This window comes from Oncorhynchus mykiss, chromosome 22, assembly GCF_057628025.1.
Source record: "Oncorhynchus mykiss isolate SJ-2025 chromosome 22, ASM5762802v1, whole genome shotgun sequence".
In the NCBI taxonomy this organism is placed as follows: Eukaryota; Metazoa; Chordata; class Actinopteri; order Salmoniformes; family Salmonidae; genus Oncorhynchus; species Oncorhynchus mykiss.
The window spans coordinates 12,565,992-12,591,488 of record NC_143043.1 but is presented as its reverse complement, the minus strand read 5'-3'; the positions used below and the strand labels follow the sequence as shown (position 1 = coordinate 12,591,488).

General features: G+C 40.7%; 3 protein-coding genes and 1 long non-coding RNA gene across 28 annotated transcripts in view; all 4 read right to left on the bottom strand.

Moving 5' to 3' along the window:
- Window positions 1-1,587: 1,587 nt before the first annotated feature.
- LOC118943579 (uncharacterized) lies at window positions 1,588-6,141 on the bottom strand. 6 transcript variants are annotated; one of them, XR_005038789.2, is made up of 8 exons: window positions 5,898-6,141; window positions 4,717-4,990; window positions 4,350-4,478; window positions 4,073-4,225; window positions 3,850-3,887; window positions 3,454-3,745; window positions 2,822-2,875; window positions 1,588-2,703 (listed from the first exon to the last, which is right to left on the bottom strand). XR_005038789.2 is itself a non-coding variant. In XM_090215509.1 (7 exons), exons 1-6 carry the CDS (start codon window positions 5,937-5,939, stop codon window positions 2,852-2,854), a joined length of 660 nt encoding a protein of 219 aa, XP_090071635.1. In that variant the 5' UTR covers window positions 5,940-6,073; the 3' UTR covers window positions 1,588-2,703; window positions 2,822-2,851. The 6 variants fall into 6 exon arrangements, 4 of the variants coding, with proteins under 4 accessions (XP_090071635.1, XP_090071636.1, XP_090071634.1 ...); XR_005038790.2 differs by having other exon boundaries at window positions 5,513-6,008; XM_090215509.1 differs by lacking the exon at window positions 3,454-3,745 and having other exon boundaries at window positions 5,898-6,073.
- A 721-nt stretch (window positions 6,142-6,862) lies between these two features.
- LOC149972804 (uncharacterized) lies at window positions 6,863-8,215 on the bottom strand. Its single transcript, XR_016490529.1, has 2 exons — window positions 8,079-8,215; window positions 6,863-7,960 (listed from the first exon to the last, which is right to left on the bottom strand). It is a non-coding gene; the product is annotated as an uncharacterized LOC149972804 (long non-coding RNA).
- A 591-nt stretch (window positions 8,216-8,806) lies between these two features.
- Window positions 8,807-16,767, bottom strand: LOC110501373 (protein FAM171B). Its single transcript, XM_021578890.3, has 8 exons — window positions 16,036-16,767; window positions 13,651-13,884; window positions 13,371-13,463; window positions 12,759-12,917; window positions 12,434-12,604; window positions 12,139-12,255; window positions 11,708-11,831; window positions 8,807-11,377 (listed from the first exon to the last, which is right to left on the bottom strand). The coding sequence occupies exons 1-8, from the start codon at window positions 16,241-16,243 to the stop codon at window positions 10,126-10,128; spliced, it is 2,358 nt and encodes a 785-aa protein (XP_021434565.3). The 5' UTR covers window positions 16,244-16,767; the 3' UTR covers window positions 8,807-10,125.
- A 46-nt stretch (window positions 16,768-16,813) lies between these two features.
- The window catches only part of dgkh (diacylglycerol kinase, eta), an 87,680-nt gene continuing 78,996 nt past the window's right edge, over window positions 16,814-25,497 (bottom strand). For 13 of the 20 annotated variants that reach the window (XM_090215507.1, XM_090215489.1, XM_090215490.1 and 10 more), the window contains 5 exons: window positions 25,374-25,466; window positions 25,064-25,183; window positions 24,823-24,928; window positions 23,599-23,729; window positions 16,814-20,692 (listed from right to left, as the gene is read on the bottom strand). In XM_090215507.1, coding sequence (XP_090071633.1) covers window positions 20,606-20,692; window positions 23,599-23,729; window positions 24,823-24,928; window positions 25,064-25,183; window positions 25,374-25,466 — 537 coding nt within the window. In that variant the 3' untranslated portion in view covers window positions 16,814-20,605. Of the gene's footprint in view, window positions 20,693-23,237; window positions 23,358-23,598; window positions 23,730-24,822; window positions 24,929-25,063; window positions 25,184-25,373; window positions 25,467-25,497 lie in introns of all 20 variants that reach the window. The other 7 variants (XM_090215496.1, XM_090215502.1, XM_090215494.1 and 4 more) reach the window with 2 other exon arrangements.

Below are 25,497 nucleotides of genomic sequence, written 5' to 3'. Positions count from 1 at the left end.
TTTGTGCAATATACGACTGATTGTTGTCCTATGGACCGAGTCTCCCACCTCAGCTGTAGATCTCTGCAGTTCATCTAGAGTGATCATGGGCCTCTTGGCTGCATCTCTGATCAGTCTTCTCCTTGTATGAGCTGAAAGTTTAGAGGGACGGCCAGGTCTTGGTAGATTTGCAGTGGTCTGATACTCCTTCCATTTCAATATTATCGCTTGCACAGTGCTCCTTGGGATGTTTAAAGCTTGGGAAATCTTTTTGTATCCAAATCCGGCTTTAAACTTCTTCACAACAGTATCTCGGACCTATCTGGTGTGTTCCTTGTTCTTCATGATGCTCTCTGCGCTTTTAACGGACCTCTGAGACTATCACAGTGCAGGTGCATTTATACGGAGACTTGATTACACACAGGTGGATTGTATTTATCATCATTAGTCATTTAGGTCAACATTGGATCATTCAGAGATCCTCACTGAACTTCTGGAGAGAGTTTGCTGCACTGAAAGTAAAGGGGCTGAATAATTTTGCACGCCCAATTTTTCAGTTTTTGATTTGTTAAAAAAGTTTGAAATATCCAATAAATGTCGTTCCACTTCATGATTGTGTCCCACTTGTTGTTGATTCTTCACAAAAAATACAGTTTTATATCTTTATGTTTGAAGCCTGAAATGTGGCAAAAGGTCGCAAAGTTCAAGGGGGCCGAATACTTTCGCAAGGCACTGTAATGCCACTTGAATGATGTTTACATATCTTACATTACTCATATCACATGTATATACTGTATTTTATACCATCTATTGCACCTTCGCCATCGCTCATCCATATACTTACATGTACATGTTCTCATTCACCCCTTCAGATTTGTGTGTATTAGGTAGATGTTGGGGAATTGTTAAGATTACTTGTTAGATATTATTGTTAGATATTACTGCACTGTCGGAACTAGAAGCATAAGCATTTCGCTACACTCATATTATTATCTGCTAACCATGTGTGCACTACTGTTCAAAAGTTTGGGGTCACATAGAAATGTCCTTGTTTTTGAAAGAAAAGCATATTTTTTGTCCATTAAAATAACATCAAATTGATCAGACATAAACTGTAGACATTATTAATGTTGGAAATGACTATTGTAGCTGGAAACGGCAGATTGTTTTATGGAATATCTACATAGGAGTACAGAGGCCCATTTTCAGCAACCATCTCTCCTGTGTTCCAATGGCACGTTGTGTTAGCTAATCCAAAATTATAATTTTTAAAAGCTAATTGATCAATGGAAAATAATTTTGCAAATGTGCTTTTCTTTAAAAAAAAATGACATTTCTAAAGTGACCCCAAACCTTTGAACGGTAGCGTATGTGACAAATAAAATTGCATTTGATTTGAATAATGTGCTAAGTTACTAGTGTTTTCTGATGTTTTGTGTTCACATTTCATCACGGTTACAGAGGTGATTGTCCATTTCTAGTTGTTGCATTACAATGTATACAAATATGGCTTAAACATCAATGGTCAATGTTTAGATAACTGCCTGCAAATGTATTGTCTATTATGATGGGGTGTGTCAGTATGACAAAGTCAAACACAGACTGTCATTGCAAGTCCAACATCGATAGATGTTTATAGGCCTACAGATGTTTATTTCAGTCTAATTTATTGGACCTCTCCTTCTTGGAGGTTGACAACGTAAGTAGTTCAACAACATTTCATTTAGAGGTAATGTGGTGGTAAATCTTCAAACTGCACCGTTACATTTTATATTTGGAACGTAAAGAACCATAGTCAACATAATCAAAATATATTCTTGCATTTTTTATAAAAATGTTTCCCTTAAAAGATGATATTGTCCCGGTTTTGTCAATAAAAAATAGCACCACCACCAATAATTACACGTGGCAACAGTCTGGACTCAGGGGTAAACGTAACAGAGTAAATATATATCTGGGACAGTCAATTAGTATACTATGTTACTTTTCGTATGGTATGTATTAATTTGTGGATGTCCATCATCCATTTCCTATGATATGTTACAAATTACAATTTGTATGATATTTAAGTTATGAATTTCAATTTGTAATATGTTACCAATTTGCAGAACGTATGATGTGTTATGAATTCCAATTTGTTGTGGCTAATGTTAGCTAGGCCTGGGGTTAGTGTTAGGGGTTAAGAGTTAGGGGAAGGGTTAGCTAACATGCTAAGTAGGTTCAAAGTAGTAAGTAGTTGACAGGTTGCTTCATACTCATCCACCCTAACCAACCACTCTACATTCATTTAATGTAAACATACAGTATCAAATGTACTGTAGCATATTATACTATTCTGAGTGTCCCAGATGTAAGTTTGCTAGTCTGAGACCAGGCTGGTGGCTAAGAGGAATAAAAAAGTTATATAAAAAGGTAAAAATAGCCCTGATATAGATCAATTATAATGAAGAACCAATTGACCTCTTCAAGCATTTTCAGCAATCAGGTCATCCATGACATCCTTCTGATGAGTTAAAAGGGCTTGAATCAGGGCGTTAGCGGCCCCGGTGCTGGTCGCGCTATCCAGGAGCTTCCTCATCATTTCTTGTGGTGTCAACTGGGCATTCACGTTGGCAGCCATTTCATCATGACAACCTCCACTCTGCAGATCATCGACAATGGCCTTCACGTTTTTCACCTGGCTAACCAGAGCTGTGCGGTTTCTTTTCAAAAACCCACGTTTGTCTTTCACAAGGAAGATAAATAAATATATTTAGGATAAATCAAATTACATTCTTATGGTAAGATACATGTATCGATAGCATTTTCAGTGTTACAGCCCTTTCACAATATTTTTGTCTACCTGAAATTGAAGAGATCGATGGAGAATATGTCATGTTCTTGGGCCATGATGGTCCTAAAAGAGAAAAAGGTGATACATTGAGAAGTAGTGCACCAATGTCACTAACATGAAAACACGCTATGGGAACACACTAGCAGAGAGTCTAACACAGCTAAATTGGTCAGGTTTTTAAAAATTCAAACACTTTTGCACGAAGGCCCACGTGTTAGAAATGTCTACTCCGGTCCGCAGTGCAAAAAAGGTAGTCACCCCTGCCTCATGCTACAGGGATTGCCATTTTAATAGGACCTCTAAACCAGGCTTAGCCTTATGTTCCACATAGGAACGAAGAAGACTAAGGTAGTAAGTCTGAATAAGGAGAAAACCAACGTATTATTATCTAGCCTCTTTCAGTGTATACAAACAGCAGTCTCTTCCTGGATCACTATTAGTACTCAGAAATCCAAAAGTTAACAACATAACAATATTTCACGTCCCTGAAAATTATATTCTGAGGTTATGACCAGGTAAAGACATAGTACTAAGCTATTTATGGTATTCCTAAGTCTAGTCGTATTCTTCAAAATACACGTTATTGATAAAATATTCAATTCTGTTAGTATGTTACTTAGTCAGTTAACATTCCAGATTACCTAGTCAGAATATGGTGGTAATCCACTTCTTAAGTTCGGGATAGGTATCCTTCACCTCACTTTCTTTGAGAGTATCAAGAAACTGAGAGCATGTCTCTTCCTTTTTGAGAATCATCTTGTCAATCAGGTTGGTCACAGCAGCCTCTGGTACTGAGAAACTCTTCAGCTCTTGATACTCTCTATCGGTAACAATACGTTTGGAGTGCACATGTTGAAGAATGAAGACAGAATCTGCTCGGAGCCAGTCGATGAGTTTCACCTTATTCTCAATTATCATTTTCATGGCAGGGCCCTAGAGAAGCAATTTTTACTGACATGTTGTTTGTTTCTCAAAGAAAACAATAATTATGTTTAATAATTAAGTTTTTCATCTCATACAAAATTGGGATTGACTACCTGAGAAGAGGACACATCTTCTGTTTGCTGTGGTGGCACTGAAATATATTAAGTTGCCATTATTTGATTTCAAATATCAAATGCATGATTGAAAATAACTTTAATTAAAATATATGTGCACTGAGCTCATTTGTCAAGGTTATTTGTCAAGATGATCCTGTTCTTTAACACAGCTACCACTGAGACCTGTGAAGATAAAACCTGCCTAAATGCAGTAGTTCACCTGGACACTGTGAGGCCTGGGGGGCTGGGACCTGCATCACAGACATATTGAGGTTGCCATCGATTGTACAGTTCGATATCTCTGATGCAAATACATGGCTGTGTTCTGTTGCAACCACTTCTGCATGTGGGGGTGGTTGGCTGACGTTCATTCCTGAAAGAGACATTTGTGTCCAAGTAAATATACAATTGTGTTATGTTCTTCTTATGGTGCTAGCTGTTAGTAAGCAATACAACTTTCTCAGTATGACCATTGGCTTATTCACAGTTGCACTCACCAGATCGATTCCCCGATCCTGCTTGAACGATTACATGCATGTCTAAGTCTTTAATACCGCGGACATTGGTGACTTTCCTGGTATCAACAGTGCTGTTGCAATCTGCATACACCGTTGGGCTGGATGAAGCTTCAAAACACATTCGTTTTTGCCATGTTAGATAAGGACCTTACAGCATGTAATAAAAACATTGGACCAGCAAACCCGACAATTAAATTGGTGCCTTATGTCTATGTATTTATGTACTGTATAGTAACACCTATTTAAAAGCTTTACTGTAAGAGTTGTATGTTTTCTTATCATTACCATATGAAGGATTTCTAAATGGGTTTTTTTATCACTACAAATGTTGATGTATACTACTTACCTTGTGTGCTCTTGCTGAAATGTTGTTGAAGGCCTGGATAATGTGTCTGCTCTTTCTTCAGAATCTTAAGGAAGTCCTGACATGTACTTTCTTCCATTTCAATGAATGTCTCCAAAAGAAGACTGATCTTCCCTGGATCCGTTTTTTGATTGCGAATAGCCTTGTCCTGTTTAGCTGTTAGGATATCTTCACACTTGTCAATGATAAACTCAGCATCCATCGTCGATAACCACTTGCACAGGTCCTTCTTGTATGACTTCAGAAATTCCATGGCCTATTTGGAAATAATAAACAAATCTCTGTTGGGTAAAACAGTCTTCATATTTGTATAGGTTGGTAGCAATCTATGTTTAACTGGACCAATATAATGTTTATTAAGACATGATTATGGTTTACCCAAGGTGGTTATGGAATATTAAACAACCGCAGGTTTTGAGTGCATCATGATTTTATGTTATTAAGTAGAACAAACAATAATACGTATGGTATGATCTTGTAGCAAAGTAAAATACCATGTCACCCTTTCTGGTATCCTGTTAACCCTTACAATGTCACTCTATGATAAAGTAAGTACCTTCTAAGTTAATAAAATACTGAACATGATACTGAATACTTAAAAACGTCTTCAGGCAAGAAGCCATAACTGTTCGGTCGCAGCCCTACAAAACATCAGCAGTTAATTGTATTGGTGGACGTAACGTAAACTTGACAAACAACGGCTGGTTTTCACACAAAGCTCAAGTAAAGCAGCTTTAGTACTTCTAAGAATAAACGGCAGAACAGGAAGATAACTTACCAAATGATAAAAGGTCTAACGGCACAGGTTCTGGTAGTAAATGTAAATCTGAAGACTGAAAAGACTTCACTTGAAAAAGTCCCGAAAAGCTCAAATGTGGCTGAGGCAAACTTTCTGCGTTATATAACCACGTTTACACAACTGGTGAACACATAAAGCGAAAGAGAAAGTACAGATTTCGCCGTAAGATTCACATTGAGGAGTAATGTGTAGCTTAGTTGTTAGAGCATGCCGCTTGCAACGCTCTAGGGTTGTGGTTTCGATTTCCACAGGTACCGATTGGACATTTTATTTCCTTTAAATGTATGCACTCACTACTGTAAATCGCTCTGGATAAGTACGCAAGTATAAACACCATGGGACCACTGTCTGATAAATGACTTACATGTAAAATTAGTAGTATGCTATGCCAGGTGCTCCTTGACATCCCAGGGTAGGGCTGAAAGTGAAGTCCCTGTCTCACTGGGCAGGCAAAACATTTACTGGTTCTAAGATGTGGGTTGAGCGGGCAGTGATATGCAGGCAAAAATACACAAGACACTTGTAAGAGTGGAACAAGTTGAAATGAAATAGAAACAGGTTGGCTGAGAAATGGAACACTGACCTTACCTTTTCCTGTGCAATATCTAGAAACATTCAGGAAGTCATTTGACCCAGTTTTATTAGGATTATTGTATCTTTACTTTACTTAATATTGAAGCAAGATTGGACATTGTGTGTTTGTGTCTGTGGAACCTCGTACCCTCACTAACGTGCTCAGAATAATGTGCTAAGTTACTAGTGTTTTCTGATGTTTTGTGTTCACATTTCATCACGGTTACAGAGGTGATTGTCCATTTCTAGTTGTTGCATTACAATGTATACAAATATGGCTTAAACATCAATGGTCAATGTTTAGATAACTACCTGCAAATGTATTGTGTATTATGATGGGGTGTGTCAGTATGACAAAGTCAAACACAGACTGTCATTGCAAGTCCAACTCTTGGCCTGTAGAGGCCGATAGATGTTTATAGGTGTCACGTTCTGACCTTAGTTCCTTTGTTATGTCTTTGTTTTAGTATGGTCAGGGCATGAGTTGGGTGGGTTGTCTATGTTCGTTTTTCTATGTTGTGTTTATGTGTTTGGCCTGGTATGGTTCTCAATCAGAGGCAGGTGTCGTTCGTTGTCTCTGATTGAGAATCATACTTAGGTAGTTTTTTCCCACCTGTGTTTTGTGGGTGATTATTTTCTGTTTTACGCACCTTCCAGGACTGTTTCGGTTTTCGTTTAATTTCAGTGTTCAGTAAAATAAATCATCATGAACACATACCACGCTGCGCATTGGTCCGAAATTTCATAGACGAAGAATTCCGTTACAATAGGCCTACAGATGTTTATTTCAGTCTAATTTATTGGACCTCTCCTTCTTTCTTGGAGGTTGACAACGTAAGTAGTTCAACATTTCATTTAGAGGTAATGTGGTGGTAAATCTTCAAACTGCACCGTTACATTTTATATTTGGAACGTAAAGAACCATAGTCAACATAATCAAAATATATTCTTGCATTTTTTATAAAAATGTTTCCCTTAAAAGATGATATTGTCCCGGTTTTGTCAATAAAAAATAGCACCACCACCAATAATTACACGTGGCAACAGTCTGGACTCAGGGGTAAACGTAACAGAGTAAATATATATCTAGGACAGTCAATTAGTATACTATGTTACTTTTCGTATGGTATGTATTAATTTGTGGATGTCCATCATCCATTTCCTATGATATGTTACAAATTACAATTTGTATGATATTTAAGTTATGAATTTAAATTTGTAATATGTTACCAATTTGCAGAACATATGTGTTATGAATTCCAATTTGTTGTGGCTAATGTTAGCTAGGCCTGGGGTTAGTGTTAGGGGTTAAGAGTTAGGGGAAGGGTTAGCTAACATGCTAAGTAGGTTCAAAGTAGTAAGTAGTTGACAGGTTGCTTCATACTCATCCACCCTAACCAACCACTCTACATTTGTTTAATGTAAACATACAGTACCAAATGTACTATAACATATTATACTATTCTGAGTGTCCCAGATGTAAGTTTGCTAGTCTGAGACCAGGCTGGTGGCTAAGATGAATAAAAAAGTGATATAAAAAAGGTAAAAATAGCCCTGATATAGATCAATTATAATGAAGAACCAATTGACCTCTTCAAGCATTTTCAGCAATCAGGTCATCCATGACATCCTTCTGATGAGTTAAAAGGGCTTGAATCAGGGCGTTAGCGGCCCCGGTGCTGGTCGCGCTATCCAGGAGCTTCCTCATCATTTCTTGTGGTGTCAACTGGGCATTCACGTTGGCAGCCATTTCATCATGACAACCTCCACTCTGCAGATCATCGACAATGGCCTTCACGTTTTTCACCTGGCTAACCAGAGCTGTGCGGTTTCTTTTCAAAAACTCACGTTTGTCTTTCACAAGGAGGAAAAATAAATATATTTAGGATAAATCAAATTACATTCTTAAAGTAAGATACATGTATCGATAGCATTTTCAGTGTTACAGCCCTTTCACAATATTTTTGTCTACCTGAAATTGAAGAGATCGATGGAGAATGTCATGTTCTTGGGCCGTGATGGTCCTAAAAGGTGAAACATTGAGAAATAGTGCACCAATGTTACTAACATGAAAACACGTGATGGGAACAGTTTCCTGGTATCAACAGTGCTGTTGCAATCTGCATACACCGTTGGGCTGACTGAAGCTTCAAAACACATTTGTTTTTGCCATGTTAGCTAATGACCTTGCAGCATGTAATGAAAACATTCTACCAGCAAACCCGGCCATTAAATTGGTGCCTTATGTCTATGTATTTATGTACTGTATAGTAACACCTATTTAAATGCTTTACTGTAAGAGTATGTTTTCTCATAACCATTTAGAAATACTTCAAATGGTTATCACTACAAATGTTGCTGTATGCTTCTATTTCATTTTAAAAAGCAATCAAAGATGAGTGACAATGAAAAAGCGATCAAAGTTTCCGTAGAAGTGCCCTTAATACTGTATATTACCTAAATTAAAAACTATCGTAAACATTGAACGGGTTGTGTTTTTGGTCATTGGCATTTTGTTATGTAGTCTGTCCTTCTGAAGACATATAGTATGTTTGACTTCTATAGTGTCTGTATCACAATAGTGGATAATATATTGCCAGTTATGTATGTGCTTTGTTGAACTGAAATATCATACACATTTTTATAAGTGTCGGGTATGTGTAAATGGCTGTAAGGGAGTCAGGTGCAGGAGAGCAGATATTGGGTAGCCAACGGAGCCTTTTTATTTAGGCGAACCAAAAGCACACGGCAAAGTGAACAGGAAATAACAATATGGGTTAACCCAGCGCAACAGACTAACGTGCGGATGACATGAAACGGAATGAACAATACCACACAAAGACCTGAGGGAAACAGAGGGTTAAATACACAACGCATGAGGGGAAATGAGAACCGGGTGTGTGGGAAGACAAGACAAATGGATCGACGATGGCTAGAAGACGGCCGAGCACTGCCCGAACAAGGAGAGGCATCGACTTCGGTAGAAGTCGTGACAAGCCTCTGTGCCAACCAGTGACGAGTCATTTGCAAGCAAACTCATATGCATCATAACAGGCTCGCACAAGCATATTTGAAAATGTAATTACTCTTTCAATATTCTCTTGACTTAAACAACTCATGCCATTATAAATTGTACAAAATCTAGGGACGACAAGAATAATAGACTTTTAGTTGATAAAACCATGACTGTGAAGTACAAGCAGTTACATTTAAGTGGTAGAGGTGGAATGAGAGAAGTCTATAGAGTCCCGTGAACTAGACGAACAACAGCTGGTTTTCAACAGAGCGGGAGCAGCCATCTCACCCAACATACAGTTCAAAGGCTACAGGACAGGAAGATATAATTTACCACAGGACAGGATGTCTAACAGAACAGAATCTGGCAGTGAACGTAAATCTGGAGACCTTACAACTTTCCCTACTGACGAGTTCAAATGTTGCTGAGGCAAATGTGCGCTTGCTTTCCAGGAATGTAACAGACTTCCTTCATGTGAGTATAGTCAATCACAGACAGGCAGATTCACAATGAAACTTAAGTGCATGGCGGGCTTGTAAAGGTGCAGCCTACACAAATACATTCTATGTTATGAGTAAGAAATGGCACAGGTGAAGTGAAAGTAAGATTCCTTTAAGTTTCACCGGGTTTGCATTCGACAGATGAATACAAGAGATTGTACAACACCACCTTTAGGCATTGTCATAACATGTATTGACACAGTCAGTGCAATTTGATGTCTATGACTATTCCCCTACACAACTTCAGCTCATGCTCCTAGTTCAGCTTTGTGAGTGGCTTTTCCTCCATGTGATGCCAGGTTCTTGTCATTGTCCTTATCATGGTTTCCTGGGGGTGAGGTGGCCCAAGGTCACACTCAGTAGGCAAACGTTGTGGAGCGCTGCAGATAGAAATGTCATGAATTGAACTGACATGAATATTTATTGTTCATGTCAGAGGGACATGTTTATTCTACGTTGTATATTTATATCTGAACATTCCACAACTGAATATAGCCCTGAACTCAGTGTCTCTCTGGGCAAGCACTCGGCCCCTCCCCTCTCTCCTGTGAGACGTTGGTACTAGTTCCGCTAGCACCACTTACATGCAGGATGGTCCCCTGGGGGGCGTCATCATTTGGGGTCTGGCCCCCCATGGCGCCTTTCCCGCTGCACTCCTTGTTCAATTCCTCACCGGAGACGAGAAGGGGGGGCTTAATATGGAGTGTGGCTCTCTTGACAAAGGTGCCACTACGATCCAGCATCGTCTGCCTATTCCCAACAGTTGGCTGGTTGTTGGGCTCGCTCATATCCACTCCAGAGTCAAGACTGGTGTCACGGCTGTCCCCTGCCGCCCTGCGTTTTCTCTTGGAGTCCGTGACGGAGGAAGAGTTGCGGCAGATCTCTGCGGCCGGTTTGCCCTCCAGGGATACAAACCATGCCCGCGGGGCGAGAGGAGAGGGCCTGGCCCTGGTGAGCTCTGAGGGGGTCTGCTCTGAATTCTGGTCTGCTTCCTGGAGCTCACTGGAAAAGGGACGCCCACACCCAGGGCGGTGGCCTCCTCTTCCTCTGGCCTTGTTCAGCGTGCTGGGGACTGAGACGGACTCTGGGAGGCTGCTGTAGTAGCGGCTCCAGGACTCTGGCTTGAAGGTGGTGTCCCCGTGAAGCCCTCCCTGTCCCCGTGAAGTCCCCTCCCTGCTGTGCCCCTGGGAGCGCTCCAGAGTGGCCAGAGGGGACTTGAGTAAAGTCTGTGTGAGGTTGTCCATGCCCACAGTTTGTCCTTGCCCAAGGTCGTACATCCCACCTGTTCGGGGCAGGGTGGTAGACCTGCATCCCGGAGAGGGCTGCTCTGGTGAGCTCCAAAGCCCCGGGGCATGGCGGATAGCCACAGGTTGGTTGTGGAAGTGGAGCAGTCTGTCCTGGAGGAACAAGCTCTCATTGAGAGAGAGAGGTAGATTTATCCCCTCAGAAATGCCCCGTGTCCACAGAATGTCACTGCTGTTGACAAGAAGGGCCTGCTGCAAAGGCCTGGAGGACTCTGGACCAATAAGAGCTGTACCCTCAATGTAAATGTTGAAGTCGTCATTGTACTTGGAAGTGGCTGAATCGTCCAATTTGCCATCGCCCCTCCTCGTTAATAATTGGTGGGATACGTCTTCAGAGTGGGTGGAGTCTTGAGAAGACACTTCGCAGAGTTGGTTGTCATGTGTCATGGTGGTTTGGTCCATCTCCAACGACGCCATTTTGGTGGCGTGGATCCTCTTTGTCTTAGGTTCCCTAGAAGAACATTTGTGGATCGAAACAGAAACCTCTCTTAGGAAATACAACATGTTTCTAATCAGACCACCATTGAAAGGTGGATCAGCTTCAAATGGTCACTATCACTATGGTATATACAATCAGTTGATATCAGATCATAACATTAGTTTACATCGTTAAAAGATGACTATACTATACTATATTGACACAAGTTCAAATGTGAAACAAAATATCAATTAACAGTTTGATGACACTGGAGATTTGTCAATTCACTTGGTTAATCTGGCCCATTAACGTCTAAACAATAACATATTAGTGAGGTAACAACAAAATGAATTCATCTCTTACCTACGACAACAGAGCATCACTGCTAAAACTCCAACAAGGAGGACAAGAGTTCCTCCTAGCACAGCCACGATCAAGGAGCTATGGTAGGAGATGAAGTCCATAGGGGTGGCATGTCCCATGTAACCTATATTAACATTAGCACATAAGAGTCTGGTTAAACGTTTGGAGAGCGTTATGAGAGCACAAAAAATAACTCATATACTGTAGAACAATAGACAATCTGCTTGCTGGAAATTACCACCAGCTATAAATAATGTATAGTTCAATATATCTAGAAATGGTTGAATTGCATTCTGGGCCTAAAATTAATACAATTATGAAGTAATACAATAAACAGAGGTGCGTTTTAAGGTTTGAAGTTTTAAGGAGTTCTGAAGGGTAACAAATATTTTGTTGATTTGGGAAACTGCTACCTATCATACAGTACATACCCTTGATCGAAGGCATGGGTGCTGCTATCCAGTAGCCTAGATGAGGGGCCATGAAGGTCCAAAACAACTTCCCCTCCTCCATCTTCATAATTCCCAGTCCTCTGTTCATCCAGGCACCTGAATAATATTGATGACATGAATGTTGAAGTGTTGAGTGTTGAAGACATGAATGAACTACTGATCTAGGGTCAGCCTTCCTTCCCCAAATCCTAACCTTAACCATTAGAGGGTAACATGTAAAACTGACCTTAGATCATTGTCTAGGGGAACTTCCCCCAACTACCTCTACACCCACCAGTAGTATGGTCAAAGGACCAGGCTGGCACAGCATGAGAGGCCTGCAGTCCAGAGTTGTCCCCCAGGGGTAGAGTGATCTGTACTGGCCCGGTCACCTGGATCTCTCTGCCATTGGACAAGAGTTGAGCACTGACAGCTGCTATGGGGCTCAACTCAATGCTGCTGTATCCTGAAACAGAAAACAATTACTTTAAGACCTTTGAAATACAAAAGATCAATGAAAAAGGTCTTATCATTACAGTATTGCTAATTTGTATGCCGTTGTCTCTTGCTCTGTACCTCCCTCCGAATGTGGTTTGAAAAAGCTGCACAAACACACAAACCTGACTGGTTGATGAGAAGGCCAGCGGTGTAGGCGTAGCAGTCTTTCCCAACGGGAGGCTGAGGCGTTGTTAGGTAAGCTCTGAAAGAGGAGAGGCTTCTTCTGTCTGTCAGGTTCAGGAGACTCTTAGGGAACTGGACCCTGGGCTGAGACAAGGCATCTACAGATGAAAAGACATATGGTAATTAATAAGATAAATTACAAAAACAAGGCCATGTTTAGCTTATGTTCAAGAACTAGGACCTATGAATAAGAGTAGCTATCCGTACGTACACTCGTAGAAAAAAGGCTTACAAAAGGGTTCTTCGACTGTCCCCATAGAAGAACCCTTTTTGGTTCCAGGTAGAGCTCTATTGGGTTCCATGTAGAACCCTCTGTAAAAGGAATGGAACTCAAAAGGGTTCTACATGGAACTCAAAAGGACTCTACATGGAACCAAAAGGGTTCTACCTGGAACCCAAAAGGGTTCTTGAAAGGGTTCTCCTATGTGGACAGACGAAGAACCCTTTTAGGTTCTAGATAGCACCTTTTTCTTCTAGGAGTGTAAATAAAGCATCATAGAATGGATAATAACAGGAAAGTAAATCAGACAATAAAGACGCAACATACATACCAGATGTTTTGCCAGTTATCAGAACAGAATCGTCAAACCACCAGATGTTGCCTTGGTTTATGGACAACAGGGACATGGTCACAGCTGAAAATACTGCAGTAAACCAGAAGGGAAAAGGCACGGTGAAACTTTCCAGAGGCACTTGCTTGATTTGATCCCCACACTGTCACTACGTAGTTGTTACATTGAGAAACTAGATGGCGATCTCACATTAGAATTCAACAGCTACTGCAATGACAAGCCGCCACGACGAGTACACACATACACCACACACACTTACTTGGTATCCTGGTGGTTTTCCAGGGCAGCAGGGTGAGCAGGTAACTATCCATGCTAGCCACGATGGTGAGGGGTAACCCCAGTTGGTAGGGCACATAAAGAAAAACTCGACCATCCTCAGTGGTGAGAGCAGAGTTGGTCCTGGTGTAGTTCACATACACCTCCACTGTGGCTAGGCTTAGGACGTGGCGGGTTGACATGTCATTGACCTGGACCTTCAGAGGGAATTCAGAGCCTGGAGAAAGCAAAGGATAAATTCAGTTCAATGATCAAATGTTTTTCCTTTTTTACAATTCGATACTGTAATGTAGACAACACTGATTGGCAATATTTTTTAATCAATGATATAGTCCCGATTTAAAGCAAAATAGGCCTTAATAAGAACACTATAAACAAAAACATTTGAGGATTTCCCTGTGGATGTCTATTCAATTGTCCCACGGGACCTATGTGATGCAGAAACTCAATTTGGCCGATTATTGAGAATATATAAAGACGTTTGAAAGATAACATTGTGCTACATCAGCAAACAGGCTAATAAAGATATTGTCCGGCTATCAAATCCTTTCTTTGGGCTGATTCTATAGAGGTGGACAGGTGACAATTCATCTCTGGGTAGGCTTATATTACATCCCTTTCAACAGTCCTGCAGTTTTCAGATCGGTAGAGATGAAGGAGAGATGTGAAGGGGATGAAGCCTGCCCTACAGCCACTTCACACTCATGTTCAACCATACAGTCTTAGTGGACCAACAAGACAGAAGGGCCTGTTTAATCTGCAGTGGAGGTGAATAATACCAGATTACTATAATCTACTTGTTTGGAGAATTGGGGCCCACTTCTGAGAGATTTACGGTTTGGACAGAATGGGGGTTTACGGCCTATGAGGTCATAATTCCAATAGAGATGGCTAGATATGTGATTCCACCTGCTATTAACTCAAATTAGATGGAGATTGAGAAGCCAGCTATAGTTGGTAACGCCAATCATATGACATGATATGTAGAATATATTTTGAGACTTGGAAACAGAACATCAAATGGTTTCAGTGGGAATTAGGCTACATCATGCAGGAAAGTGTGTGTGTTTGTTTGTTTGTTTGTTTGTGTGTGTGTGTGTGTGTGTGTGTGTGTGTGCACCAATAGGAGGAGCAGATGGGCCTGTTGAGACTGATCCTCTATGGCTCCGGTTCAGACACTGCTGTGTTGGGATTAAGCCATTCCCGCTACAATTGCACAACATCACCGGGACAATCCAAGTCAAATTGCTGTCCTATAGACACCATACTGAAATGTATAGGAAAGTGGAATGGTGCTGAGATTTAGGTCATTTCGGTGCTTACAGTTAGCCTTGTCCCTGATCCGTTTGTGCCATTTTACCAGCCCCTATGGTCATTGGCAAGGCAATAGCAAACAGATCTGGGACCAGGCTAGTTTATGGTAAGACCTTGTAGGGTGTGTCATGTTGTCCAGCAGAGAGGACGATAAAACAGTGCGACCCTGTTAGGAGACACACCAGGAGGAATTCAACAAGTCCTTGTCTTAGCCTCTTCAATGTGGGACAACATATTAAATTCCTGATCCCATTAGTCTGGTCCTAGACCTCTTTGTGCTGTCAGACAGCACAAAGAGATCTGGGACAAGGCTACTGAACATCTGGTACATGATAAAAGGTACCTTTTGTTCTTTTGTTGTGAATAAATGTTCCTTATTGGACGCAATGAGCGAGAAGTGCACGTGAATAAGCATTATGCTAATTAACTCCTACACAATGAATACATCATAAAGACTCTGAACAGAAATATGAATGCAAGCCTGTCATTCATTCGGCATTGTAAACAAGTAGGCAGCCTGCTGTTTAGATGCTTTGAGGACCTTGGATCATGCTGTAATGGTGGTCCAGACTCCAAAACAATATCATGACTAGCAAAATGAAAATGAACACGTTTGGCTTTGGAAATGAGCTGTTCGTTCTAGTTCATTCACACTCTGAATGACATGATCTGCTAAATATTCCTCACTCTCCTTGCTGACTAACAAACAGCAGATGGCTAGACATGCATTGCACAGCGTGTCTTACATTGTGGTATATTTGGCTTACAGCACTCCTAATGGGGATTCTACCGCAATTTAAACTGTCTCTCTCATTCAAAGGTTCTCTGGAGGGAAAATGGAAAATATAACCGACCTGTGCTGCCTCACCTGTAGGCATACCATGCAATATATCTAAAGATGTAAAAAAAAATGATCATGAAATTTACGAGATTAAAATGTTCGTTGGCTATCTATACACTTTACACAATATTATTTTAACACCACACACTTTGGAGATCTTTATTCATAACCAGGAGCCACATTCCATCCATTAACTGATTGGCGAACACATACCTGACGAGTAGACTGATGCTGTCTGGTCCTGATGCTGAATTTGTTGAACCACTTGATGGTCTGCTGCGCCCTTAACAATAATGTCTACAATTTCGCCGTCATCGCGCTGTGCCATCTGGCCCGCGGCAGACAAACTGCTTGCGGTCAATCTCATCCCGTCCCTGTAGAATAGCGCTAATAATAACGTGTAAACTCCTAATACTGACATTACTACTTGCAGTTACAAAGCGAGACATAACGGTAAACATTAGGCATGAGTCCCACATTATCCTCCGCATGGTAGGCCATTGTAGTTCTCTAAGCGACACAATTAGTTCAACATGAACATCCTCGTTCACAATCTACTGTCACTACCAGTACCAGCATGCAAGACAGGTCTGTAGTCTTTGACAAACTCCACCCCTTTTGTCCTATTAAAATGTAGCCTAATGCTTTTCGTTTTTTGAATGTCTGTTTTTTGAATATCTGTGTATAGGCCTAAATATATACACAATTGTATGTAGGCCTACTTTACCGGAACAGATCCTAAATAGCCCAGTACCAGTTAATTAGTAAACAAGTACATTATTAACTGCCAATATGAGTGGTCCTCTCTACATTGGTTTTGTAAAAATGTGACGAAACAACAACAAACAATATAAACAAACACCATATGTAATGATGGTAATGATGGCAACAGTCTATGGCTAGGCAGGAAACACATTGTGTACGCTTTCACTTTTATTGAAGAAGGAAGATATGAACCGGTAGCCTTGTTTTTAAGGCGCCTAAGAAAATGTACAACAAAGTTGAGCCATTTATTTAATCAGAATACAAAAATACACATCTCAGTGACTTCCATGTTGTAATAAATAGTTAACCATGCATTCTAACCATAAAAAGGCACAGCAAACAGTCACTTATTAGTCATAAAAATGACCAACTACTTTACCAAAATCATCCAGATAGTAACACAGGTCACAACTGTAACATTATATTCCAAAGATGAAAACACAGTTACACATCATCATATTGTTTAACCTTAGGCAATAAATATGCAAATATTGTATATCTATGTATATGTATTCTTAAAACTGTGCCATTGTAAACGTAATGTAAACAAATGAAACTCACTTCTCTTCCACCATGTCATAGACCATCATCCTAAAATATCCTCACGTGGTTGGTTGGTTTATGAAAACCAGGCAGTTTGCAGCATTATATATACACAACACTGGAAAACATGGAGTAGGTTGAAGTTGCCCGTGGATGCTGATCTAAGGTCAGTTTTGCGTTTTCCCCTTCTAATGGTTATGGTAAGGATTGGGGGAGGTAAGCTGATCTTAGATCTGTGCGTACGGGAAACCTCTCCCCAGGTTGGAGAACTCAAGCGCTCTCTGTCTCTAAGCCTGGAGTGGGGTCTAACACAGTCATGCAAAACCAGGCAGAGACCCTTCAGACAGACACACATAGCCTGTGAACTAAAGCTTTGAGTTTGACCTGCAGTGAGAAAACGCACATTTGAGCTGAAAACACAGACATAAACTACCTAGATAGCACTTGAATTCAGACTACTGAAAATGTGGTTTTAATATGAATACAGAACTATGTATTGGAATGTTAAACCACTCTGAGAACAAGAGCTAGGCCTACTTAAAATGAATCCATATTCAATATGTCTGTGATACCAGCCCATAACAAAGCCACTTAAAGACACGACATGACTGTGGCACAAACAAAGAACTGATCGTCATCTGACTGTCACACACTGACTGACATACAGTTAATGATCAAGAATTGTGGGTTGGGTACTTAGGATTTCATAAAAGATTGAAAGTTCAGAATATGTTTAATTCATATCTTTGGTTAGGAACCTAGCTAGCTTGGGGCTATGAACTTGAATTATTATTATTATTATTTTTTACAACAATCATACTTGCAATAAAGCACATTTATTTTGTCTAGACTATTTTTTGCTAAGGTAGGACTAGAAAAAAAAGTTTGCGTTTCAGGACATTTAAAGGCCTCATGATTTGGGTTTCATGTTATTAAAAAAAATACTTGACTGTGAGGATAGTCTATATGCTTCTTGATAATGTCAATTCTCTTAAAGAAGTCACTGAAAGAGAGGATGGTGGGAAACTAGGAATTTCAAGTTGTGATATGTGGCACCCTCTAAGAATATTGTAGGGAATGCTGTATTTTACAGTCCTATATTTACACTGCACAATTATGGAGTATTAGATACAAGCTACTTTCTGGCGCCAACTTCAAATAAATTAACACAATTGGTAACCAACTGGTACCAAAAAGATTCATTTCTTTCTCAATGAATCCCAAAGAAGCCTAAATGTAATTACCATGTGATCATGAAATGATAATTTCCTATTTCCATTTGGTAGTAGATTGGGGTACAGGACGGTACAATAAAGCGAACCAAGATCCTGACATGAACAGTTTTGTTCCAGGTAAAAAATGATTATAATCATAATCATTGGACCAATTGATATTACAAGTTGGCCGATCGATGATAAACATACAGTTGTTGCTAAGTATTTAGCTGATGTAAATGAACATACAAGGGATGGTGTAGAAACACAGAGAACAACAGTCAGGTCTGCCCGTTCAACAGTCTATGATTCCCTGCTTTGAGAATCATCCTGGAAGCACAGAGGAACGAGACTAAAAAACCAGTGAGATATTGGAAGAATCTTTGAATTGAAATGAACTAGTTAAAAAAAACGCTCTTTCATTTAAAAGTCCGTCCGTGTATATAAAACCCTTTCGGTTTTCCCCACAGCGAAACGACACGTCAGAGAAACGGTATCAAAACCACTACAGTATTGCACCTCCATTCAAATACAACAGCATTAAACACATACAGGAGAGATTAGTCTACTCAACCAAAACAATCATCTACCATTGGTGTTCATGGCGCAAATGAATAAACGATGTCATCAAAACGTGTTAGCTGTTGACACGTCATGTCAGCAATCTACAAAAGGCATTGGACTAGAATAGCTACTAACAGTGTATGCACACACTGGTTTAGATTGCATATATACAATGCATACTTAGCATCACATACAAATATACCCTGTAATGCAACCAATCTAACAAAATAAGTGTCCTATTAACATTACATATCACACTGAGCAATTTAGAAAGGCTGCACATTTGCAAGACTCCTTTGCTCCTCAGCTGCTCTACTTAAATCAATGTATAACTCCTATTCCCACTACCATAGTGTTACTCTGTGAAATGTTTAAATGCTAAAGATTGAAGTGAAATGTATCTAACTGATTTGATGATGTATCTTTGCAAACACCCAAAATGGAAAAGTGCCTATTAAGTATTCCATAAAAATATGAAATTGTTGGCTTTTACAACCAGCAAATTCACTCCCTCTATACGTAACTGATATTTATCTCAAACACATTATAACAATATTTCCACTACTTTCAAAGTTAACATTTAAGTTCGGAAGTGTCTTGGACATTCACTTTGGTACTGATTTTCACATCAACAGAAAACGTGTCAAATGACAAAACATAACTCCTAATATGTAATCTGATAACTTGTCTTAAATTCTGATGTTTTCTTACCAATAAAGCACATTTACAATAAAATGACTAAAATATGGCACACGACATAGGTCTTTGACACAGAATCATCGTGCAAAAACAAATAAATAAAAGTCAACACCTTTTTTCTATTCAAACCAAAATGATGCTTTCAGTAGTAACAAATGGCATAATAATACTAAAGTCATAAAACAAAAAAAAACTTGTTCAAGTGTTATCTTTTTACACCAAAAAAATCTAAACACTATTCATGCAATTCCAAATAGATATCCAAAGTCAAGCTAGCATAGCATGCAACATATGTCTCCCTGTTTTCAGAGACCTCGCTTCCCTCTCTTTAGGTTGTGATGTTGCATCTCTCCTTCTCCCAGGGCACATCTGTAATCCCACCCTATTCCCTACATAGTGCACCACTCAAAAGTAGAGCTCCACATGGGGAATAGGGTGCCATTTGGGACGTCGGCCATCTCCTCTGGTGTAAACAGTGAAAGCGGGATATTGTGACTGTCGTGTTGCATCTGTAGCCATCTACTGCTAAGCAAAGGGCCAGTAAGCCAATCACAAAGCCATACGGTACTGTATTGAACTGGACACACTCACACCCCGCTGGTAGGACACACTCATGGAAGTCACCTTGTTGCTACTTGGATTGGGCCTTCTCTACGATGCCAGGCGACCAATCAAACTTTTCTAATGATGATAAGTTGCATACCTGATTGTGCCATGAATGGTAATATGATTTTAGAAAAATGGCTTTTTGTGAAGATCCATGACTTCCTTCTTTGCACTGTCAACAGCTTTCAAGTTCCATCTTCCATTTTGGCACCAATCACAGCCTCACTAAAACATTTCTGTTCTAAAGCTTCTCTGAAACAGCCTTCCCAAATGCATCCAAAGGATCAAATCCATCCATTCATCCCAAGATACCAGGCATTCAGCTCTTCCTGCGGAGCTCCAAAATTATTCCTCTGTGGTGGAGGGGCACTTCCTCTCCAACTACTTCTGGGTTAGAGGTCAATCATGGCGGTCTTAGCCAGGTCCTTAGTTCCCTGAAGAATTCTCTTCATATGACCCACTTTCGATATCCCCAGATCCTGTGGAGAGACGATGACATCTTAAGAACATTGATTCTACTATTTAAAAACTAAATAATTATAGAACTCAGTGTATATCACTATATAGGACCTCTTAAAGCTAGAATCCAGAGTTCAAACAAAAACAAGGCAGTTGGTAAAAAGCTACGGGATGGGTCTGGAGAAATGTAACCACTCTCAAATTCATAGACAGGGCTATGGATGCATAGACTGACCATCCATTACAAAAATGATAGTTTTAACCATGTTTTGAGGCTATACAATGTTTGTTTATATTTAGTTGTTTACAAACATTGGAGTAAAACAATCTTATATGTTGGGTTCTGATGGGGTATGACAGTTAAATTAAGTCCACAATGGATTTATGAGTTATATACTTCAGGAATCAACAAGTATATATGATTAATATATAAGTCCAAAAAATTTATTTAGCAACTAAGGAATCTAGCTTTAAAGGCAGCCAGTAATAGACGTTTCACTTCATGTGTGCTGAATATGTCTCATAGTGTCAGATGTTACAAAGCAACAGGTCATGTACTGTAAAAAAAATAGATCTTCTGGTCAATGACAAAACAGACAGTATAAACAGATGTGTTGTGCTGTACCTACCTTTCAATAACCATTGCAAATATTCAAACGTGGAGCACGCTACTGAACAGCATGTAGCTGCCACTGTTTGTATTTATGATCCTTTGGCCATTTTCTGTGTGATAGTTTGATAATACCAATTAAAGCCAAATGTCATGCTTTCGGCACTCAAAATGTCTTATAATAGGGATTATAAACTGGGTGGTTCGAGCTCTGAATGCTGATTGGCTGAATAACACGGGTATGACAATTAATTACATTAGTAACCAGTTTATAATAGCAACAAGACACCTCGGGGGTTTGTGGTATATGGACAATATACCACGGCTAAGGGCTGTATCCAGGCACTCCGCGTTGCGTCGTGCTTAAGAACAGCCCTTAGCCGTGGTATATTGGCCATATACATCACACCCCTTCAGGCCGTATTGCTTAATTATAATATGTTTAATACTTACATGCTGCAAAGCATTATAACCCACTGGGCACAGACGTCATTTCAACGTCTAGTTTTGATTTACAATTGGTTGGGTAGTCAAACAAGGTGGAAAAAAAGCCGTCATGTTTAAGTACATTTTAAGTAACATTTTCGTAATAAATTGGGGGGAGAAAAAAACAACGAAATTCCAGTATGTTGATGACTTTTTGTAAATCCAATCAGTTTTCCACATTGATTCAACGTCATCACATATTTTTGGGTTTGTTGAGATGACGTGGAAACAACGTTGATTCAACCAGTTTGAATCAGTGGGTTCAATGAGTTTTGCCCAGTGGGAAGAGCCTTTTACATGCGTATGACAAGTCTTACAATGCATTATAACTGCATCATAATGCATTTTACCTGTAAGTGTTAAAGGCTCAGTGCAGTCAAAAATGTGATTTAACTGTGTTTTATATATATTTCCACACTAAGAGGTTGGAAAATTACTGTGAAATTGTGACAATTATGATAATGCCCTTTTATTGTAACAGCTGGTTGAAAAGACGGCCTGAAATTTCAGCCTGTTTTGGTGGGAGGGAGTTTTGGCCTTCCATGGTGACATCACCATACGTTAAATGAGTTTATAGACCAATACAAAAAGAGTTCCAAACCTCTCTGCCAATAACAGCTAGTTTTCAGTTATCCCCTCACCACTCCCAGACAGTCCTAGCAAAATTCTTGTTTTGAGAAATGTCCCATTACTAAGAAGCTATTTTGTTTTATTAAATACAATTACAGTAAGGTACTTAATTGTTACCCAGAAATGCTCTCACGTTGATATAAAAACAGCTGCATGGGACCTTTAAGTAAAATGTTACCATGTTTCTAAATATGATAAATTATAATTATGTAATAGTGTTTAGAAAAAAAAAAAAAAATTCTGTTTTTTTTCATTGGGTAATGATGGTATTTCCATAGCAACATGGATGGGACAGATTTGGAATGGACACACACACACACACACACACACACACACACACACACACATACACAGAGAGAAAGAAACACTGGCACAGTCCAAGGTATGGTAGGCCTGTTGCTCATATGGATGTGTGCATGTGTGTGTCTATTAGGAATGTCAGAAAGTCATCCTACTCGCTTTGCCCTCATTCCTCACTCTTTGCCCCCCCCCCCCCCCCCCCCACTGTATATCCCATAGGGTCACTGGTACATGAAACTCTGATAGACTTTTTAGTCTATTCAAAAAACATTGTTTAAATGACACTCCATCATCTCCATTGGATGTTCTGGTCATAAACAAGGTGTCTAAATTGTTCTCGCTGAGGTATTTTCTCAGAGTGGAGTCAACATTGGACATCTTTCTCCTATAACTCCAAGTATCTGTCACCCATGTTAAGCATCACGCCAAGAAAAGCATGTTCACTCACACACCCCTTCCTGACCCCTCCCACACCCCCCAGCCCTCCCTCCCCTCCCCATTCCCCCAGCCCTGTCCCATTCCCAGTTCGCACACAGTACCATTGGAGACTGGGGGGTTAGTGAGTTGCAGCCAGTCTCCTGCGGTAGGTAAGCAACACTCTCACACACAGAGGAAGCCAAGCAGAGCAGTGCAGCACAGAGTAGCAAACAGGGAGACAACTAACGGCCAACAGAATCAGAGAGAAAGAGATGGAGAGAAACGGAGAGGAACAGAGAAAGAGAGTTGATCTGGGGATAGATGAGGTAACGTGTGTGTGTGTGTGTGTGTGTGTGTGCATTAGCGTGTGTGTATGTATTAGCGTTTGTGTGTGCATTATGTTTGAGTGTGTGTGTGTGTGTGTGTGTCTCGGTGTGTGGGTCTCGTTGTGTGTTATGTCTGAGTGTGTGTGTGTGTGTGTACCTTCAGGTCCCTCCTCTCCAGGTGCAGCAGTTCCGAGCCTCGGATGTCGTGGCGTGTGAAGGTGTCTCTGTACTCTCCCAGACTGAGTTGCTCCAGCCAGACTCCCACTTCCTCTGTGCCCCATCTCTCGACTACACACACATATAGAGCAAGAAGGGGCTCGCTCAGTGTGAGACCCTCGCTCGCGTGCACACACACACAAATTGGGAAGCACACCCACATCCACACACACGCTTGTATACACAGACATACACACACTCAGAGAAATACAATCCCAATAGAGGGATAGGAAAACAGGGAGAGGAGGAGAGGTAGAGAAGGAAAGGAAGGGAGGGAGAGGAAATGCGGCAGCGGATGGCGGGAAAGAGGAGGGGTTAACAGAGATGTCAGAGGTTGGTTGGTCGGAAAAACAGGGCTGTGGCCAATGGCCTTCCAGAGAGGCTGAGGGCATGCAGGTTATCCACCAATCAGAACACAGACGTACAGGAAGTAGGAGGGAGAGGGAGGTGGAAGCCTGTGCAACCTACAGGAATGCCCCACCCAATCAACACCTTGACCTGCCTCACTGTAGGCAGGACTAACACACTCCCAACATATCAGACATGGTCCTAAAGCAGAGGACCTGCCATCCCCTGGCATTCTATTTGTATCCATTCTACTGTCTGTCTGGCATCATATCTCATTTCACCCCAAAACAATGAGACGAGAAACCCTACAGTAGAAATGGCTTGTTTTCATGTCCAATTGCCAGTAATATTCATAAACAAATGCAGTCAATGTTCAGTTGTATCAGTCGTCATGAAGGCAAAAAGGTGTTCTAATACAGAAAATGTCTTTCTCTGGGCAACCCCAGGGATTTTGGCCCTGCGTCCACCACCCTCACCCTGTCGTTGGCCTTGGTTTGTGCCTGCTGTACATGCGTAGACAGGTGGATGAGACCATGAACAGAGAAAAGAGGGGTGCTCTTGGATGGCTGGGTCAGACTGAGGACCCGGGGAGACAGAGATCACAGAGACAATCCCTGACACCACACTGGGTGGTTATAATGCATTTCAACCACTATATGTAGGCCATAGAGATGGTAAAGACCTTAGGTTTAGAACTATGTAGTTACTTACGTATTGTGTTATTTACACATTATATACACACTCGTGTTGTGTGTGTGTTTGTGTGTGTGTGTGTGTACAAAGCCTGTGGAGGGAGACGCAGAAGAACAACACGTACCTGACTGAGGGCTGGTCTTCTTGGTAGCTTTCTCTTTCTTGAACTTTGGCACAATTCTGAACATGCTGCTACGACTGTTCCTCTTGCCATACTCTAATGAGGGGTCCTGAGAGGGACACAAGTGTAGGATTAGAAGTGTGTGTGTGTGTGTGTGTGTGTGTGTGTGTGTGTGTGTGTGTGTGTGTGTGTGTGTGTGTGTGTGTGTGTGTGTGTGTGTGTGTGTGTTTGTGTGTGTTCTCACCTCATCTTCATTGGGCTGCAGTATATGGTATAACCAGGGGATATCCACGAGTTTGCCTAGCTCCATCTCCACACTCTGCAGAGCACTGGATAAAGACTCTTCATCTGATGGTTCCAGTTGCTGCAGATGGACACACACACACGTTGGGCAGGAAGGATACATTTCTGTAGAGAGACTGTGTAAGAAGAAGTTGTCCTTTGGTACTGATCAAAGGTCAGTTTGGCGTATTCCCTCCTAAATAGTTCAGGTTAGGATTTAGGAAGGCTAAACTGATCCTAGACCCTGCACATCTTCTTAGATTGTAACTCACCAGTGATACTCGTCCCACCAGAAGGGATTCAGTCTCGTTGTGTAAAGCCTTCACATTGCTGGCTACTTCTATAGCTGTGTTCCTGGCCATACTCTGGCGACAAGGCAATACAAACAAACCTGAT

Coding starts and splice junctions, on each gene's coding strand:
- LOC110501373 (XM_021578890.3), bottom strand. CDS start 16,243: ATGTCAGTATTAGGAGTTTACACGTTATTATTAGCGCTATTCTACAGG. Junction 12,918..13,370: donor GATAACTGGCAAAACATCTG/GTATGTATGTTG, acceptor TTTCATCTGTAG/ATGCCTTGTCTCAGCCCAGG. Junction 11,378..11,707: donor GTGATGCTCTGTTGTCGTAG/GTAAGAGATGAA, acceptor ATGTTCTTCTAG/GGAACCTAAGACAAAGAGGA.
- LOC118943579 (XM_036958722.2), bottom strand. CDS start 5,939: ATGTCAAGGAGCACCTGGCATAGCATACTACTAATTTTACAT. Junction 4,226..4,349: donor AGGATCGGGGAATCGATCTG/GTGAGTGCAACT, acceptor TGTCTCTTTCAG/GAATGAACGTCAGCCAACCA. Junction 2,876..4,072: donor CCAGGCCTCACAGTGTCCAG/GTGAACTACTGC, acceptor TTTCTCTTTTAG/GACCATCATGGCCCAAGAAC.